The sequence below is a fragment of the Macaca fascicularis genome, chromosome 4 (genome assembly GCF_037993035.2).
Source record: "Macaca fascicularis isolate 582-1 chromosome 4, T2T-MFA8v1.1".
Taxonomy (NCBI): domain Eukaryota; kingdom Metazoa; phylum Chordata; class Mammalia; order Primates; family Cercopithecidae; genus Macaca; species Macaca fascicularis.
Genome location: NC_088378.1, coordinates 145,781,922 through 145,802,569, shown reverse-complemented (window position 1 = coordinate 145,802,569; position 20,648 = coordinate 145,781,922). Strand labels below are relative to the sequence as shown.

The window sequence follows — 20,648 nt, the reverse complement described above, 5'->3', positions numbered from 1 at the left end:
ATATCATTAGAGCTAAAGAGCGAGATCTCAATAAAATAATAGTTTGGGGCTTCAGCATCTCACTTTCATCACTGGACAGATCATCTAGACAGAAAATCAATAAACATTGGACTTAATCTGCACTACAGACCAAATGGACCTAACACAACATTTACAGAACATCTCATCCAACAGCTGCAGAACACACGTCCTTCTCATCAGCATCTGGAACGTATGGTCTCCAGGATAGACCATATGTTAGGCCACAAAACAAATCTCAACACATTTTTAAAAGTCAAAATATCAAGTATCTTTTCAGACCACAAAGCAATAAAACTAGAAATCAATAACAAGGGGAATTTTGAAAACTAAAAATACATGGAAATTAAACATGCTCCTGGATGACCACTGGGCCAGTGAAGAAATTAAGAAGAAAAAAGACTTATTGAAATAAATGAAAATAGAAACACAACTGGCCAAATCCTATGGGACACAGCAAAAACAGTATTAAGAGGCAAGTTTGTAGCACTAAATGCCTACATAACTGGAAAGATTTTAAATAAACAAACTAGTGATGCACCTCAAGGATAGAAAAATCAAGAACAAACCAAATCTCAAATTAATATAAATGATAAAGATCCAAGCAGAACTAAATGAAATAAAGACTGAAAAAATCACAGGGATCAATGAAACAAAAAGTTTTTAAAGATTAACAAAATTAATAAACCACTAGCTAGGCTAACCAAGAGCAAGAGAAGATCCAGATAAATACAATCAGAAACTAAGAAGAAAACATTACAACTGATACTAAAGAAATACAAAGGATCATTAGAGACTACTATGAACAATTATATGCTAATGAAGTAGAAAGCCTAGAAACAGATAAATTTCTGGACACATACATCCTATCAAGATGAAACAGACAACCTAAACAGACCAACAATGAGTAACAAGATTAAATCAGTAAGAAAAAGTCTCCCAACAAAGAACAGCCTATGAGAAAATGGCTTTACTGCTGAATTCTACCAAATTCGTAAATAAGAACTAATACCAATTCTTCTAAAGTTATTCCAAAAATCTGAAGGAGAGAATTCTTCTTAAGTCATTTTACAAGACTAGCATTACCCTGATACCAAAATTAGACAAGGACACAGCAACAACAAAACTACAGGCCAATATCCCACATAAACATAGATACAAAAATTCTCAACAAAATACTAGCAAACCAAATCCAACAACACGTCAAAAAGAGAATATATCATAGTTAAATGGGATTTATCCCAGGGATGCAGACATGGCTTAGTGTACACAAATCAATAAATGTGATATATTACATCAAGAGAATGAAGGGCAAAAATCATATGATCATCTCAACAGATGCAGAAAATGCATTGATAAAATTCAACATCACTTCATGATAAAAACTCTCAACCAATTAGGCATAGAAAGAACATAATTTAACATAATAAAGGCCATATATGACAAATCCACAGGTAACCTTATACTGAATGGGGAAAAACTGAAAGCCTTTCTTTTAAGAACTGACACAAGAAAAGTGCTGGTGGAAGGGCTGAGGCAAGGCCCACTTGTCTGACATAATGTAAGAGTGTTGGAGCATGTCCTGGGTCCAAGGTCTAAAACCCCTCATGGCCTATGGAACACCAAACTCTGTGCCAAAGCGTGGAAGGGTGCCCTGCCGCACTACAATCTAAGCCCAGGGCATAAAACCCCTTGTGGCTTGGAGAGAACCCAGGGCTCAGGGCCCCTCCTAGCCTCTGGAATGTGTCCAGACTCACTGGCCCCTTGTTCCTTGCTCTCCCAAGATTGTAAATTCATTGTATCTTGAATTAGAAGGACCTCTTCTCCCTTATCTCAAGTAGCAGAGCATATGCTAAACAGTCATATCTAAGTTTGATGCACTGCTATCTTTCTACCCCCACGTCTTCACGTCCTCACCTGTCTACCCCCACGTCCGCACATCCTCACCACCTGCTTCTTTGTTTGATTACCAATAAACAGTGTGGACTCCTAGAGCTCGGGGCCTTCACGGCCTCCATACTGGTGTTGGTGCCCTGGACCCACCCTATGTATTCTTAACTTGTCTTGTGTCATTCCTTTGACTCTGCCAGACTTTGTAGCCCCCAAGACCTAGTGTTGGGTCTGAGCACCCCAATAAAAAAAGATGTCCACATTCACCACTCCTACTCAACCTAGTACTGAAAGTACTAGGTAGAGTAGCTAGACAAAAGAAAGAAAAGTCATCCAAATTGGAAAAGAGGAAGTCAAATTGCACCTCTCTGCAGACATCATGATCTTATATCTAGAAAAGCCTAAAGACTCCACCAGAAAACTTGTAGAACTGATAAATGAATTTAGCAAAATTGCAGGATATAAAAATTAACATACAAATGTTAGTTGCATTTCAACACATCAACAATGAACTAGCTGAAAAATAAATCAAGAACAAAATCCCATTTATGACAACTACAACATAAAATGTAAACATAAAATACCTAGGAATAAATTTAGCCAAGGAGTTGAAAGACCTCTACAAGGAAAACTATGAAACGCTGATGAAAAACAATTGAAGAGGGCAAACAAATATAGACATCACTTGCTCATAAATTGGAAAAATTAATATTATTAGAATGACCATACCACCCAAAGCAAACTACAAATTCAATGCAAACCCTAAACCAATTACATTCTTCAAATAAATAGAAAAAAAAATCCTAAAATCCATATAGAACCACAAAAAACTCAAATAGCCAAGGCAATACTAAGCAAAAAGAACAAAGCTGGAAGGCATCACACTACTTGACTTGAAAATATACTATAAAGCTATAGTAACCAAAACAGCATGGTACTGGTATAAAAGCAGACACATAGGCCAATGCAACAGAACAGAGAATCCCCAAATGAACCCATATATTTACAGCCAACTGATTTTCAACAAAGATGACAAGAACATACATTGGGAAAGAACAACCTCTTCAAGAAATGATGCCGGGAAAACTGGATATTCTTATGCAAAAGAATGAAACTAGACTCCTATCTCTTGCCATATACAAAAATCAACTCAAAATGGATTAAGGACTTAAACATAAGACCCCAAACTATAAATCTACTAAAATAAATCACAGTGGAAATGCTTCAGGGCTTTAGTCTAGGCAAATATTTTATAGCCAACACTTCCAAAGCACAGACAAAACCAAAAACAGACAAATGAAACTACATTAAACTCAAAGCTTCTGCACAGGAAAAAATTCAACCAACAGAGCAAAGGGACAACCTGTAGAATGGAAGAAAATATTTGCAAACTATTTGTCCAACAAAGGATTAGCATCCAGAATATACAAGGAACTCATATAAGAGCAAAAGAAAAACCACAAAACAATAATCCTATTAAAAAGTAGACAAAGTATCTGAGTAGACATGTCTCAAAAGAAGACGTACAAATGAGCAATAGGTATATGAAACAATGCTCAACAACATTCATTATCAGGGAAATGCAAATCAAAACCATGATGTGGTATCATCTCACCTCAGAATGGCTATTAAAAAAAAATAAATGCTGGTGAGGATGCAGACCAAAGGGAACTCTTATACACTGTTGGTGGGAATATTAATTAGTACAGTCATTATGGACAATAGAATGGAGGTTTCTTAGAAAACTAAAAACAGAACTACCATATGATCCAGCAATCCCACTACTGTGCATTTATCGAAAGGAAAATAAATCAGTATATCAAAGGGATATCTGCACCCTATGTTTATTGCAGTACTATTCACAATAGTGAAGATATGGAATCAACAAGTGTTCTTGAATGGATAAATAAAGAAAATGTGATATATATACATAATAGAATACTATTCAGCCATAAAAAGAGTGAAATTCTGACATTTGCAGCAATGTGAATAGAACTGGAGGTCATCATGTTAAGTGAAGTAACCCAGGCAGTGAAAGACAAATATTGCATGTTCTCATTCGTACATGGGAGCTCAAAAGGCTGATCTCATAGACGTAGAGAGTAGAGTGATAGTTACCAGAGGTTGGGAAGTGGTGAGGCAATGAAGAGAGGTTGGTCAGTGGCTACACACAGATAGAAGGCTTAAGTTCTAGTGTGTGATAGCACAATAGGGTGACTATAGTAAGCAATAACTTATTGTATATAGTCATGCACCACATAATAACTTTTCTGTGAATGATGGACCACATACGTGATGGTCCCATAAGATTATGCTGGACCTGAAAAATACCTGTCTAGCGACATCTTGATGATACCAAGTTTGTGTAGGCCTAGGCTAATGTATGTGTTTGTGACTCAGTTTTTTAAAAAAAAGTTTTAAAGGACTTTTTTTATAAAGCTAAAAATAGGAAATAGTTTACAGAATAAGAATATATTTGTACAGTTATACCATGTGTTTGTGTTTTGAACTAAGTGTTATTACAGAGTCAAAAAGTTAAAATGAGTTAAAAGTTAAAAAATTAAAAGCTTTTAAGTTTATAAACTAAGTTTAGTTTATAGTAAGATCAATTTATTATTGAAGAATTATAAAGTAAATTTAGTGTAGCCTAAGTGTACAGGGTTTATAAAAGTTTACAGTAGTATACAGTAATGTTCTAGGCCTTCACATTCACTCACCACTCACTCACTGACCCACACACAGCAACTTCCAGGCCTGCCAGTTCCATTCATGGTTAGTACCCTATATAGGTGTACCATTTTTAAATATTTTATACTGTACTTTAACTGTACCTTTTTAATGTTTATATACACAAATACCACTGTGTTACAATTGCCTGCAGCATTCAGTACAGTAACATGCTCTACAGGTTTGTAGTCTAGGAACAATAATATCATATAGCTTAGCTCAGGTGTACGGTAGACTATTTCGTCTAGGTTTGTGTAAGTACATCCTATCATGTTTGCACATCAAAATATATGTATCAATGATGCATTTCTCAGAAAACATCATGTCATTAAGTAACACCTGACTATATTTCAAAATAACTAGAAAATTCAAAATGTTCCTAATACGAAGAAATAATGTGTTTGAAGTGAATATCCTCAATACCCTGATTTGATCATTACATATTGTATGCATCAAAATATCACATGTACCTCATAAATACATATAATTATGTATCAATAAAAATTAAACAAATCCTTGTTGATAAGTCTGTATGTATATCCAAGACTGTATATCCTTATGTATATATATCCTTAAAATACATTTCCAGAAATGAATATGCTACATTAGCCAGTGTAAATATTTCTAAGTCTCATGTTGCATATAGTCAAACTGCCTCCAGAAATATTGTACCAATAAATATGGGATTCATAACAGTATATTAATATACTCAAACCCCACAACTGAGTAGCATTTGTTTTTAATACTCTGTGAATTTGTTAAAACAAAAAGTGTATCTAATAGTTGTTCTAAACCACAATTTTCTGAAAACAAATTAGGCCAAATATTTTTTCACGTTTTATTGGTCACGTTGTATTTCTTCAGTATCAGATCCTTAACTTCTTCCTTTTGAGTTTTATTTCATTACATCTCTTTTCTATCATATATATCACAGAAAAGTTCTTTTTTCAAACTGTCATTTGATTTTTCAGTTGGGTTTTTTTTTTGAGACGGAGTCTCCCTCTGTCGCCCAGGCAGGAGGGCAGTGGCGCGATCTCTGCTCACTGCAAGCTCCACCTCCTGGGTTCACGCCATTGTCCTGCCTCAGCCTCTGGAGTAGCTGGGACTACAGGCGCCCGCCACCACGCCCCGTAATTTTCTGTATTTTTAGTAGAGACGGGGTTTCACCGTGTTAGCCAGGACGGTCTCCATTTCTTGACCTCGTGATCCGCCCGCCTCGGCTTCCCAAAGTGCTGGGATTACAGACGTGAGCCACTGCGCCCGGCGTGATTTTTCAGTTTTTAAGGTATTTGGAAACATAAATTTTAGTGTCTTTTGGTAGAGATAGCTATCAATTATTTTTTGTGAATATTTCAGAAAGCTCCCACAATCCCGAGTGTTTAAGTATTTGTGTATATATATTTACTTCTCTTATAATTTCAATTTTATATTTAATGTTTAACCATCTTGGAACTGTATTTTCTATAACAACTAGCTACTTTTTTGAAAACTTACTGAATTATCGAACCACTCCTCATTTAGAATTTCATATGCTAAATTTTTTCATGTACTGAAAAAATTACAGTGTTTTCTCTTGTGCTTTATTGATCTATCAATTGTTTTGCAGTTCCCCTGCCATGCTAACTCAGAATTATCACATTTTGGAAATATTTTGCCCACTCATCTCCCTTTTTTTCTTTCATACTAAAATTAGAATCATCTTAAATTCAACTTACAAATACGGTTTTAACAGACAATTTTATTCACTCATCCCATAAAGGTACATAATTCCTCATGTAAGAATCAGCCTTTTCTCATAAAAATTTCTAAATCATTTTTGTTGTCTTGTATATTTGTTATTAAACTCATTCCTATATTTCATATTTCTACAGCTATTGTGAATACTTTTTCTATTATGCTTTCAAATTAATTATTAGTACTTATGTGTATGTAGTACTACCAATTTTATACATATTCATTTTGTAGCTGTTCACAAAATCATATGAATGTGCCATGCATTATTCCAGTGAGAAAGTCTATGAAAGTAATAGGTTCTCAGACAGACATATACATTCACAAAAGCTTAAACACTGCTGCTTTAAGTGTAAGTTTTCTCAATGACTGTCTAGCAGGTTCACCATTATTTATCCTTATGTGTAAGCAGTTGTCCTGGACACCAAAACCAACTCCAAACTCAGTAAGTCTGCACTAAGTCTCCAAAGCCACACACTGGATAAGTTCCATAACAAGTGGCTTTTTCCTGTCCCTAGATGATCAGTTTTAAATTACAGTCTTCTGAGGTAAATCTTCATATTTTCAGGCCATTGTCTCTGTAACCATAGGAAAAAGACAACAGACTTTTCTAGACATATTAGATCTCAGAATTTACTCTCATTTACATGGCCTTTACGTATTTAGGTGTGGAAATAACAAATGCACTTTCCAATTTCATCCTTTCTAGATACCTGATTAAGTCATGTTTTCTAGCCCCTTCTCAGCTGGAACATGATGATTGCCATGTTCAACTTAGTAGGGTTTATATTGCAAGATTGGGCTTGAATGAAATCCAGGTAACTTAGCCTTTATCTATCAACAATCTGATTCTTTTTTTCTCAGTTTTTATCTAACACCATATTCTTAATCAAGAAAAGATCTCAAACCCCTAATGTAATAATTCATAGAACTTATACCACTTTCTCTCTTAGTTTTCTTCAATATTTGTGACATGTATTTTAGAAAAGTAATACAAGGGTAATAAACAGCTACATGACATGTGCTTTATATCTTTATTGACTCCTTAATAGCTACTACAAGCTCACTTGTGAGTCATACCTGATGTACATTAAATAAGTCACAATTCTGAACCACATTTATAGAAACTTGAATTCCTAGTAAATATAATAAATTGAGGATCTTAAAGCTCAACAAATCAGGTCTTCCAATTTTTCAGATGAGGAAATTAAGGCCTGAAGATATGAAGTGACTTACCCCGAAGTAAAAGATCTAGTTAGTAATAGAGCTGAGATTGAGATCCATGACTTCTAAAACCCAGAAACATGCTCTCTCCACTAAACCATGTGATCATTCTAAGCAGTCAACAGTTTTTATGATCCTCCTTCTGTTTCCCTGGGAAGGGTCTCCATATTAACCAAATTCTTAAGGCATTCAGAGAATTTCTCTCCAGCATGAAGTTTTTATTGTTGTAAAAAAGAAGAGTTTTGTCTAATGGTTTCCCCACACTCAGTATGTATATTTGATTTCTCTTCATTATGAATTTTTTGGTGTTTTGTAAGATATGTGCTCTGGCTAAAGGCTTTCCCACATTCATTACATTTATAGGGTTTCTCTTCAGTATGCATTTTCTGATGTTTTTTAAGGTCTGTCCTCTGCCTAAAGGCTTTGCCACATTTACTGCATTCATAAGGTTTTTCTACAGTATGAATGACCTGATGTTGAATAAGACCAGAGCAGTAACTGAATGCCTTTCTACATTCATTACATTTATAGGATTTTTCACTAGTATGAGTTTTCTGGTGATTTTTGAGGTGTGTACTCTGACTGAATGCTTTTCCACATTCAGTACATTTATAGGTATTTTCTCCAGTGTGATTTATCTGATGTTGAACAAGTGCTAACCAATCACTGAAGGCTTTTCCACAGTCAGTGCATTTATAGGGCTTCTTTCTGGTATGATTTCTCTTATGTTGAATTAGGGGTGAACAGAAACTGAAAGGTTTCCCACAGTCATTACATTCACAGGGCTTCTCTCCAGTGTGAGTTCTCTGAATATGTCCTGAGCGGTCACTAAAAGCTTTTCCACATTCATTGCATTTGTAGGGTTTTTCTCCAGTATGAACCCTCGTATGCTGTGTAAGGAATGAACTCTGGCTGAAAGTTTTCTCACATTCATTGCATTTATATGGTTTCTCTCTTGTATGACTTCTCCGATGTTGAGTAAGGTATGTGCTTCTGCTAAAGGCTTTTCCACATTGCTTACATTCATAAGGCTTTTCTCCTGTATGTGTTCTTTGATGTCGAATAACAGCTGAATAGTTACCAAAGGCTTTCTCACATTCATTACAGTCATAGGGCTTTTCTCCAGTGTGAGTTCTATGATGCTGAATAAGGGCTGAATAATCACTAAAGGCATTCCCACATTCATTGCATTGGCATGGTTTCTCTCCAGTGTGCATTCTCTGATGTTGAAAGAGGTCCGAACAGTAACTGAAAGCTTTCCCACAGTCATGACATTCATAGGGTTTCTCTGCAGTATGGACAATATGATGTTGAATAAGAGCTGAGTGATCATGGAAGGCTTTCTCACATTCATTACATTCATAGGGTTTTTCTCCTGTATGCATTCTTTGATGCTGAGTAAGATGTGCACTCTGACTAAAGGACCTACCACATTCATTGCATTCATAAGGTTTCTCTCCAGTATGGATTCTCTGATGTAGAGTAAGATGTGTGTTCTGATTAAAAGCTTTGCCACATTCAAGACATTTACAGGGCTTCTCACTGGTGTGAATTCTTTGATGCTGAGTAAGGTGTGTACTACGACTGAATGTCTTGCCACATTCAGTACACTCATAAGGTCTCTCTCCACTGTGAATTTTCTGATGTTGAATTAAGAACTGAGCAATAAATGAAGGCCTTCCCACACTTCCTGCATTTGTAGGGCTTTTCTCCTATATGAGTTTTCTGAAGATTTCTTAAGTGGGAACTCTGATTAAATCCCTTTCCACATTCAGTAGATTTATAGGGTCTCTCTCTCCACAATGAGTTCTTTGATGCTGAACAAGACACGGCCTCTGAAGGTTCTCCCACATTCACTATATTTACAAGGGTTTTTTTCCATCATACTTTCTTTGTATAATTAAATCTGAGTTTTGTTTGTGTGTCTTTCAACACGTACCATATTTATGACAATTCTATAGGATCTCTCTGCTCTGTAACAAGTATTGATCTTATAGTAAAAATTCTCACAAATTCATTAGATTCTACATCTCTTTCTCTGGTAGGAATTTTTGTGCAGGTAGCTATCTCCTACCCTAGATTATTCCCCTTGTTTAGCTGCTGATTCTTAAACTGGGCTCTAGATTTCCAGATATCTTCTGGTATAGACTTTCTCTTTGCAAGTTCTTCCATCTCTAATCCTTGAGATTAATCTTCTTTTGAAATGTCCTGCTGCTCTACTCTTGATGTCTTGGCCCCAGGTTCAAGCTTCCCATCTAAAAGACATAAAAATATGACTCTACTATGTGCCAAATGTTGGGAGAAAAGAAGCTGCTATATTAGGAATGGAATAATGAAATTGCAGATACTGAGAACATAAAATACTGGGACTATAAATACTGGGACTATAAGATAGTAATCAAGGGAGGAGTGAGAAGGAAATACTAGTGGTGTGAAAGTGTCTGATACAGGGAATGAAGCAAACATTCTGTCAGGTGAGAAGAATGATTAGGGAAAAAACTAAATGGTGAATATTAGAAAAGAGAAACAATTATCAGGGATTAAGAAATGAAAACTGTTATCAGAGAGAAATGGTCTTTCAGAAATTATCCTATGAGAAAACTACTTACTCAGCATTGAAACTATTATCTTAAAAAATACTAACAGCTTTTTATTTTCAATAAGCTTTTATATTAGATTTTTTAGTACTCGTACAAAGTAATACTTTTAGCTAATTATTCTTCGTCAAGTAAATGCTAATGTTATTGCTTTATACTTGGTATAAAAAGAGCGTAAACTCTAGGTTTAAGGACAAAGGAAAGGATGAAAAGGGGGAAATTTACTCTTTTGAAATGAAAAAATAATTATTAGGTCTTTCTAATGACAAATCTACATTATTTTTCACTTTCAGTCATGGATAAAGAGGCAAGTAACATAAAGCATAGGGAAAAAAGGATAGCTCTTCTTTTTATACATCAGCATATTAAAAAGTGGTCCTTCAGTCTGGATTCATACTTCAGAGAGAGTTAATATACTAATATGATGACTGAAAATTGTTTGTAAGGTCATGATTTATAATGGGTTCCATTGCAGGATGACTGAGAAGGGACCTGGCTGATTTATTAGAGGATGCCCAAATAGTGGCACCTACAGTTCTTTTATCTTAGGTTGGTTAATTTCCCCAGAATGGATCACTTTAACCTTCTACCTGAAACGGGGTAGGATATAGAAATCAAGTAGAAGGAAAAATTGAGGTGAGAGTCTCTCCATTCAATATGTAGATTTTTACTAAACCACCTGTTTTCAATGTGTCCCCTAGATTCTGGCATATATTACACATAAAAATTAATGATTTTATTAGCTGCACTTCTACCATCCAACACTCATTTCTCGTTTTAACTCTAATTTATTTATTATCATAAAAAGAAATAAAAAAGCAAAAACAAAAATAATAACAACAAACAATACTTTATTATTGCTTCTCCTGTGCAAAAAGCCCTTTCTTCCTTCTTTAGCCCATCTAATTCTTGACACTACTTTGGAGTGTCACTCAAATGACACTAGTTCCACAACATTCCTTACTCTCCAGTTTCCCTGATTTCCTACAACTTACTATTTTAACTTGTAATTTTAGCACTTAATAGCAGTGCTGCACATTGTTTATCTATTTTCTCCTGTCTGCACATGTTGTCTTCAGAGTTATTTCACATCTTAGAAAAAAGGGAAAGAACTTTGATGAAGTTTTTGGTTTATAGCTAATATTAATTGAGTTTATGCTAGGCTGACTCACAATATCAACATATCAAATCTTTAAAGAAAACCACACCAAGCAGAGGAAATAGCAAGTGTGAAGTCACCATCATGACAGGGGGAATGGGGAGGAAGAGAGATTGAAAGAAGGCCACTGTGAATAGAGCAAAGAAGGTATACATGAAGAATGGGGGAAGAACTGAGACTGAAAATTAGAGTCCAGTCACATGAGGCTCACAGGCCATGCAAAAAGTGTGGCATCTTTATCCTGACAGCATTAGGAAGCCATTTAAGAGTCGTAAGCAAAAAGGTGACAAATTCAAATTTGAGAGCTGCAAAAGACACTTTCGGCAGTAGGTGGAATAAGAAGAAGTAGAACGACCAAAATGGACATGAAAAAATATTTGTGTGGATGCTCCAGGAATCTAGCCAAGAAATGATGAGGACACGGATTAAAAATAAAGTGAGTAAAGACAGAAAGAAGTGATAGATTTGAAATATATTTAGGAAATAAATTTGACAAGGTTTGATGGCAAACTGAAAACGCAGATGAAGAGAAAGGGATTATAAAGGTGAATTTCTGGATTCTGGCTAGAGTGGCTAAATGGATGGAGTGCCATGTGGATTTTGTCTGATTAATGCAGAAATAATTAAGAAAGTTCTGGATGAAGGGAAATCATACCAGATAGAAATTCTGATTCCCAAAAAGAAATACAGAGCATTTAGAAATAATTGGGCAAATTAAAATTTGTTTTTAAAAGTTTGCTTTTATCTTTTTTTTTTTTTCTCTTTTTCTCTTTTGAGACAGGGTTTTCTCTGTCATCCTGGCTGGAGTGCAGTGGCACAATCTTGGCTCACTGCAACCTCTGACCCTGGGTTCAAGTGATCCTCCCACCTCAGCCACCCAAGTAGCTGGGAACACAGGCATGCACCACTAGGCCTAGGTATTTTTTTTTTAAGTTTTAGTAGAGACAGGGTTTCATCATGTTGGCTAGGCTGGTCTTGAATTCCTGAATTCAAGCCATCCACCTGCCTTGGTCTCCCAAAGTCCTGGGATTACAGACGTGAGCCACCACACCTGGCTGCTTTTGTCTTTATTTCTTTATAATATATATAACTACTTAAAGAAAAAAAAATAACATTTTCTTGAACAACTTATAACATATGTAGATGTAACACAAAGAACAACAAGCAGAACAAAAAGAACAAGGCGTCATAATTGAACACATATCGTTGTAAGGCTTCCACGTTTTTTGTGAAGTGACACATTAAATGTAGAAAGATTGTGAAGAAGTAACGATATATATTGTAATCCCTAGAGCAACTACTAAAAACATAGTTTAAAAGTCTGTAAGAAAATTCAAGATTTTTAAGAGAAAACCTTAAAATTCAGCCAGATGAAGATTAAAATTAATATAGCAAATTAAGTTTTCCACAGAAGTGTTAGGGACTGCCAAGATTATCGAGGGGGCATTGTGAAGTTAGAGATCAAAACTTTTAATTGTTTTAAATCATTCAATACTTATTCAACATAAGTTTAATGAGTACTATATGCTAAATACTCTAGGCACAGGTGATTTAACGTGAAAGAGACTAAAAAACAAAACAAAACAGAAAGAAAAGAAAAACTCTGCCTACATAGAGCATACTCCATAGTAAGAAAGACAAACAATAGACTTGCTACATAAATACATTGTATATTATGTATTAGTCTGTTGCTGCATTGCTATAAAGAACTACCCGAGACCAGGTAATGTATAAAGAAAATAAGTTTAATTGACTCACCATTTCACAGGCTGCACAGGAAGCACACCTGGGGAGGCCTCAGGAAACTTACAATCATGATGGCAGGTGAAGGGGAAGCAGGCGCGCCTTACATGGCTGGAAAAGGAGGAAAAGAGAGAGAGAGGGGAGGTGCCACACACTTTTAAACAACCAGATCTCGTGAGAACCCACTTACTATCAGAAGAACAGCAAGGGGGATGTCTGTCCCCATGATCCAGCACCTCCCTTCAGGCCTCTCCTCCAACACTGGGGATTATAATTCAACATGAAAGTTGGCGGGGCGGGAACTCTACCCTCCCAGGAACAGCTGCAGCTGCCCAGCTGTGGCTGCGGACCTGGGCATCCCTGTGCTCTTGTGGGTCCTGGAAGCCCTGTCCCCGACAAGCTCCAAAGTGCCTGCTCCTGCTGCTTAGCATCTCCCTGGTCGTGGCATCCACTCTGATTTTACAGCAAAGTTGAGGCTGAGCCTGGGCGCAGTCACAACCTGACCAGGTGTGCACATGCTCAGAGCAGCGCTGACATGCCAGCCCCTGCCACCTTGCCCCCCTCCAGACTTTGAGCACTGAAAAGCATGGGAAGGAGGCTGAAGCCGAGTTGACAGTGGCTCAGTGTGGGCCTTCAGGCCCAGCATGAACAGCCTGGGCACCATGGAGGACATGATTGGTGGTGGCAGGAGGCAGACAGGCTCCTGGGTGGAAAGGGGTGGGTCCCCAGTGAAGCCCCACTTTCAAGTCAGGGATGGCCTAAAGCATGGGGGCTGGGCTGTCAGTTCTGGGTGCAGTCCACAGCCTGGCAGGGAGTGAGAACTTTTGGTGCTTTTTCCACCCACCTGTGATCACCCATGGACCAATTGGCATGCACTTCCTCCCTTCTGAGCTCATATAAACCTCAGACTCAGTCAGATTCAAACAGACATTGGGAGGACCTGCCTGCGGAAAGGAGCTACCCACTGCAGGTCTCCTCTCTGCTGACAGCTGGACACTCATCGAGACAACCTGTCTGCGGAAAGAAGCCACCCACTTTGGGTCTCCTGAGAGCTGTTCTGTCACTCAATGAAGCTCCTCTCCCACTTCTTCACCCTCCAGTTGTCCAGATACCTTATTCTTCCTGAATACGGACCAAGCATGGGCCAAAAACTTGGGAACTGCCAAATGGAAGGACTGAAAAAGCTGTAACACAAACAGGGTTGAAACATGCCTCCCTGCTTGCCATGTTGCGGGCAATGAGAAGAAGAGCTGCAGACCTTAAGTGAGCCTAAATCTAGAGGCTCCCTGAGCCAGCACTATGACACCCTCTTTGAGGCTCTGTGGCTCCTGGCATCTCCAAGCTTCCAGAAGTCATTGCGTTCCCCTTGTCCAGACATGGGTGCCCACAGTGGAGGTACTTCCACTGCATGCGGTACCTCTGTTCCAGCTGCAGCCTTGCACGGAGCTGCCTGCCCCACCGCAGCAGCCAGCGTGTGTGGTTGTGCTCACTGTCCAGACCCCGTGCTCACTTGCCCACATACCCCTGGTTGTGTGGCTCACCCTTGGCAGGTGTGGGATCTGAGACAGTAGTGTGAGCTGAGCACAGCCTGCCAGGCTGAGTAGGTGGAACAAGCCCAGTGGTAAGACCAATACTCACTCAGGCAGAAGGAGCTGCCGGCCACAGAGGTTTCTGGCTGGCAAAGCAACATCCCAAGGATCCCATGACATTTTCAACTTGCCTTATATGCCTTAACATAATCTATTTACAATGCTAACTCACCCCAATTAGTTTCCCACCCATGTCCTCTCCACAGCACGCTGGTGGCTCTTCCAAAGTACCTTATTCCTCTTAGATATTCTAGATTCTCTTAACTGGAGTTACTTTCAATTCCTTTCTCTTTCATCCCCTAAATCTAAACTAAAACATTACTGTTCCTTGCCGAAACAAGCTGTGTCATGGCATTTTTTTTTCCAAAAGTTTCTAATAATTCACAATCAACTCTATGACAAAGTCAAACCCTTAGTCCTATTTAGCACAGCAAATTTCACCCTTAACATTTTTAACATAAGGCTACTACCCATTGCCCCATAGAAAACACAGTCTCTTCTACCTCTGAGCCTTGTCTTATATTTTCTCCCCTTAAAATCCCTCAGTTCTCCTTTGAGCAAATTGCAACTATATTTCAGTGCACACCAAAATCCCACCCCTTCATAAAATCCTCCAAATCACACTCTCCTTCTCTGAATTCCTACGGGATGTTTTCTCTTTACCACTTAAAATGGATGTGTGTGTTTCCTTGAATTCTTCCTTAACTCCTTGGTTAGACAAGGCTGCTGAAGAACTGAATACCACAGACAATGCCTAATTGAGAACCTACCTGCTATGCTAGTTACCAAATGCTAGTTACTAAATACTATGCTAGTTACCAGAAACAAACAAACAAACAAAAACCAAAACATTATGGGAAGGCAGGTGGCAATAGACAACCAATCTTTTAAAATTCATGATCAAAGAGAATAGGCCTTGCTTCCTAGAAAATAAAATATCTGGAATTCAAGTCACTGAATTGAAGTTTTTTGGGCCCCAAACCACCAGAATGAAAGTAGAAAATGTAAGATACTTCAGGAAATGAAAATATAACTCACCCTGAATCCAGCCATCAAGGGCCTAGCAGTCATTCTCTCTTCTTCTGGGCTCTTCTCTTGAAGAAGGGCAGAGTCTTGAGACAGTGGCTCTGAGGAAAGAGAGAGGAGCTATGAAGAAGTCAGCTTGTGTCTACAGCTACCACTTGATATTCTAGAACTATACTCTCCAAGATGGTAGCCATTCCCCACATGCAGCTGTTTAAAATTAAATAAAAGACTTAATTATTCAATTGCAATAGTCACATTTCAGTGCTCAATAGCTAATGTGGTTAGTGGCTACTGTACTGAGCAATGTATACATCAAAAATATCCACAAAAGTTCCACTGCATAGCACTGGTCTAGATATCCGCATATGTGTATGTTTTTGAAGTCATACTAACTGAATCTTCAGCTCCAGGAAGTAAAGAAAACCAGACATTCCTTGCCACCTCATGACCACAGAAAGGCCACAGGCATTGCATTCTTAATAGTTTGAATGTTTGTCTTCCCAAACTTCTTGTTGAAATTCAATTCCCAGTGTTGGAGGTGGGGCCTAATGGGAAGGTTTGGATCATGGCAACGAGTGAATCCCTCATGAACAGCTTGGTGCTATCCCCATAACAAGAAATGGGTTCTCACTCTATTCGTTCCTGCAAGAGCTGATTTTTTTTTTTTTTTTTTTTTTTTGAGATGGAGTCTTGCTGTGTCATCAGGTTAGAGTACAGTAGCACAATCTTGGCTCACTACAACCTCCGTCTCCCGGGATCAAGTGATTCTCCTGCCTCAGCCTCTGGAGTAGGTGGGACTACAGGTGCCCACCACCACTCCCTGCTAATTTTTGTATTTTTAGTAGAGACGGGTTTCACTATGTTGGCCAGGATAGTCTCAATCTCTTGACCTCATGATCTGTCCACCTTGGCCTCCCAAAGTGCTGGGATTACAGGCATGAGTCACTGCGCCAGGCTAGAGCCAGTTGTTAAAAAGAGGCTGGTCCCTCTCCCCACTCTCTCTTTCTTCTTCTCTTGCCATGTAGTCTCTGCACATGCCAGCTCTCTTTCACCCTCCACCATGAATGGAAGCAACTTGAAGCTGTCACCAGAAGTAGATGCTGGAGCCATTCTTTTTATATAATCTACAGAACTATGACCCAAATAAGCCTCTTTTCTTTCTAAATTAACCAACTTAGGTATTCCTTTACAGCAGTAGAAGCAGTCTAAGACACCATCCATGGTTTAAGTAGGTTCCAGATAACAAGAGCAGTTACTTAGATGCTATCATAGCATTTACTACCTGTTTTGAAATTATCTTTTGGAGTATCTTTTGCCATCCCCACCACTACACATGAATCAAGATTTTCCCATATTTATATTCCTAATAACAAAACTGTGCCTGGCATATATATGGTAAGTCTTGATATGTTTGGTGAAATGAATAGGCTAAAATTTGTGTCAAATTCATAATTTAGATTTTTAACATATTGAATTATCACATTCATTCAGCTCTGTAATAAGGACTCTTATAGGCACTGGGGATGCAACAAGTATGAGACAGAATAATCCCCGATGAGAGGGGCAGCCAAAAAAAAAAAAAAAGCAAAACTAAACCAAACTATATAAGCATGTATAAACTCAAGTAGTAATGAACATATTCCCAAAAAAGTAGAATAAAAGGATAAACAAGGCCTTTATTTTAGATGACATGGCCAGGGAAAACTTTTCTGAGAAGGAAACATTTTTATTGGACTTGTGAAAAAAGAGTAAGCCATAAAGATATCTGTGGGCAGACTGAGAAAACAGTAAGTGCAAAGTCTGCAAACAAAATCTTGAGGTTAGAATATCCTTGTCATGACCTAAGAACAAGGAGGCCAGTGTAAGCTAATAGAGCGTAAAAATGAGGAATTTATCTTTAAATGTTATAAAATAATGCTGTCGCCCTTTGTTTTTCAAGTATATAGGAGAAATTGTTTGGCAAATCCTCTCAACATAAGGCATAGTGCCCTTATTATCAGAGGCAGTGTTGGTTAATGGAATAAACACTCCACTGGGATTGAAGAACCCTAGATTCTAATATCTGAGTTAGTAAAATGCTGTACAGCATTAAGCAAGTCACTAATTTCCTCGACTCTTTGTTTGGTAACAAAACAATAGGGATAAGAGTATCTGTTCCTCTTGTTTTATAGAACTTTGTAGGGAATAAGCAAGATGTAAGATTTGAAAAAGACCCTCTGAATTTAAACATTTGAAAGAAGAGGTTTAGGACACTGCTTCTCAAACTATCGTCGGTGGATCAGCAGCAACAGCATCACCTGGGAACTTGCCAGAAATGCAAATTGGTAGGCCCAACCCCAGACCTACTGAATCAGAAACTCTGGTGGTGAGTTCAGCGATGTGTTTAACAAATCCTCCAGGTGACTCTGATGCGAGCTAAGAAGCACGAGTTTATAAGAAAATGAAATTGTTAAAACCAGCTCCTGAAAGACCAAGCAATGGAGAATGTCCTCTTGGAGGTTCAGAATCTTATTGCTTGCAGCTGCCATGAGCTAGTTATTTTATTTTTTATTTTTATTTATTAATTTTTTGAGATGGAGTCTCGCTGTGTCGCCCAGGATGGAGTGCAATGGCGCCATCTTCCGCTCACTGCAAGCTCTGCCTCCCGGGGTCACGCCATTCTCCTGCTTCAGCCTCCCCAGTAGCTGGGACTACAGGTGCCCACCACCACGTCTGGCTAATTTTTTTGTATGTATTTTTAGTAGAGACAGGGTTTCACCGTGTTAGCCAGGACGGTCTCGATCTCCTGAAATCGTGATCCGCCCGCCTTGGCCTCCCAAAGTGCTGGAATTACAGGCGTGAGCCATCGCGCCCGGCCATGAGCTAGTTATTATACTGAATGTTTCACATAAACCAGAGGAACTCAACAGACAGGACCTGGTCCTTACATTGAGTGGAGGAAATAACTACTGGCATTTAATTTGTAGGAGTCAGGGATCCCAGATGTCCTTCAGCACAGGACAACCCCAAACAATTTTTTAAAGTTTTGCAGGACATTCAGATGGATAAAAATTCTATTGATAATTATCGGAGCCTAGAACCTAACTCTTTTTTCACGTACAACCACAGAGTCTTTTTCATTTCTTCTTCTTTTTTTTTTTTCCCCAGTGCTAATATATGATGATCTTCTATAAGGACAACTATGGTCTAAATCAAGGTACTTTGTTCTGAATTTTACTGAGATTCGATCATTTTATCAACCTGAGTTGCAGTGTGTTCTCTTTCATTTCTCCTTTATTGTTAGAGTTAGGGCATCATATAGCTTTAAAATATGTAGGTTAGGCTTATTGCCAAGGTAATGAATTTTTATTTCTGGATAGAAATGGGGGCATTACAAAATACTTGTTATACAAAGAGCCTGCTTGGTCTGAAAGAGTTGAAAACTATTGAGATATATTGGGTAATTTAGCCTCACAACAATTTAACTATGAAAGTTAAATCCCCCCAAAAGGTTAAATAACTTGCCTAAGGTTACCACAGAGCCAATAAGTTTCAAAGCGAGAATTCAAATTCGGACCTGTTTGGATTCAAAATCCAGGCTCAAGAAAAATGTATGTTCACACAAAAACCTGTAGGTGAACATTTACAGCAGCATCATTTATAATTATTAAAATCTGGAAATGATACAAATGTCCTTCAAAAGGTGAGATTTTTTAAAAAAAAAACCTGATACATCTATATACAATATTATTTAGCAATAACAATGTTCAGCAAAAAATAAGAAAGTGACACAATAATGTGGCCACCTTAAAGGCTTCATACTGAGGGACAGAAGCCAGTGTGAAAATGTTACACACCGTATTATTCCACTTATATGGCACTCTGGAAAACACAAAACTATAGAGATGGAGAACAATCAGTGGCTGCGGGGACTAAGGGTGGGGAAAGGGTGAAAATATAAAGGGGTAGCACAAGGAAGTTTTCTGGAGTGAATGAAACAGCTCTGTATCCTCTGGTGGTAGTTACCCGAATCTAAACATGTTCCAGAACAGTATGCCTCCCCCATGTCAATTTTATTGTATGATAATTTTAAAATTAATTAACCAAACCAGGCAGTTTCCATTGTACTTTGATAGATAAAAGGCTGGCGTGGGGAAAGGGGTGCGTACATTTGAAGTGACCCGGAGAGGGGTTTTGGTCGTCTTCATACAGCCCCTACTACACAAGCGTGAAATTTCGCTTTCTTCCCAATTTCTCACACGAAAACTCGTGTGTGTGTGTGTGTGTGTGTGTGTGTGTGTGTGTGTGTGTGTGTGTGTTTTCCTCAGCCTTCACGTGGGGAAAGGGAAAGCTCTCTTTCCTCAAATCAGTTCCCAGAACACACTCGCTCTTGAGCTATTTCTTACTTCTCTTCAGGCAAAGTCGTAGCCTCCACCTTACCTGCTCCAGCCACTGTGACAGCACGCAGGTTCCGTTCCTTGCACTACCACTGGTTATATTTCCTTAGTGACCCTCGGCCTCTTCTGGGAGAGTCCCTGGTCCCAGTCAGCGGGAGCGGCTTCTCCAGTTTGTGGCTCTCCGGGAGTTCGCCTCGTCCCTCCGTCTCAGGCAACCACCTATTTCTGACCTCTGGAGGCCGGGCTGAGCCTGGAATTTTATAACCAGCGCCCGCTGGCCGTCGTCACCCTCTGAATAATTCCTTGCAAAACTCCCGGGGACCCTTCTTAGTGTCAGTAGCCACAGTCGCCGCCGTTCCTGCGCCTAGAAACCTTCCACGACCCTCAACCCCACATGGCCCAGAGCTGGCTCGGGTTCCCGCAGGATACACTGCACGCCCAGTGCCCTGGAGGGCGCGTCCCGGGCTCCCCTACGCCTTTTGGAATAAGCGACAAGCGCAGGTATAAAAGTGAGCCTCCACTCCCACCTCTACAGTGCTCCCCACCCGCTCCTTCTGGCCGCTTTCTT

At 38.7% G+C, this 20,648-nt stretch overlaps 1 protein-coding gene across 1 annotated transcript in view; it reads right to left on the bottom strand.

Moving 5' to 3' along the window:
* Window positions 1-6,353: 6,353 nt before the first annotated feature.
* LOC123572768 (uncharacterized) overlaps window positions 6,354-20,648 on the bottom strand; it is a 25,294-nt gene continuing 10,999 nt past the window's right edge. The window contains exons 3-4 of the mRNA XM_074039115.1: window positions 17,970-18,119; window positions 6,354-9,302 (exon numbers count right to left, since the gene is read on the bottom strand). Coding sequence (XP_073895216.1) covers window positions 7,809-9,302; window positions 17,970-18,119 — 1,644 coding nt within the window. The 3' untranslated portion in view covers window positions 6,354-7,808. The remainder of the gene's footprint in view (window positions 9,303-17,969; window positions 18,120-20,648) is intronic.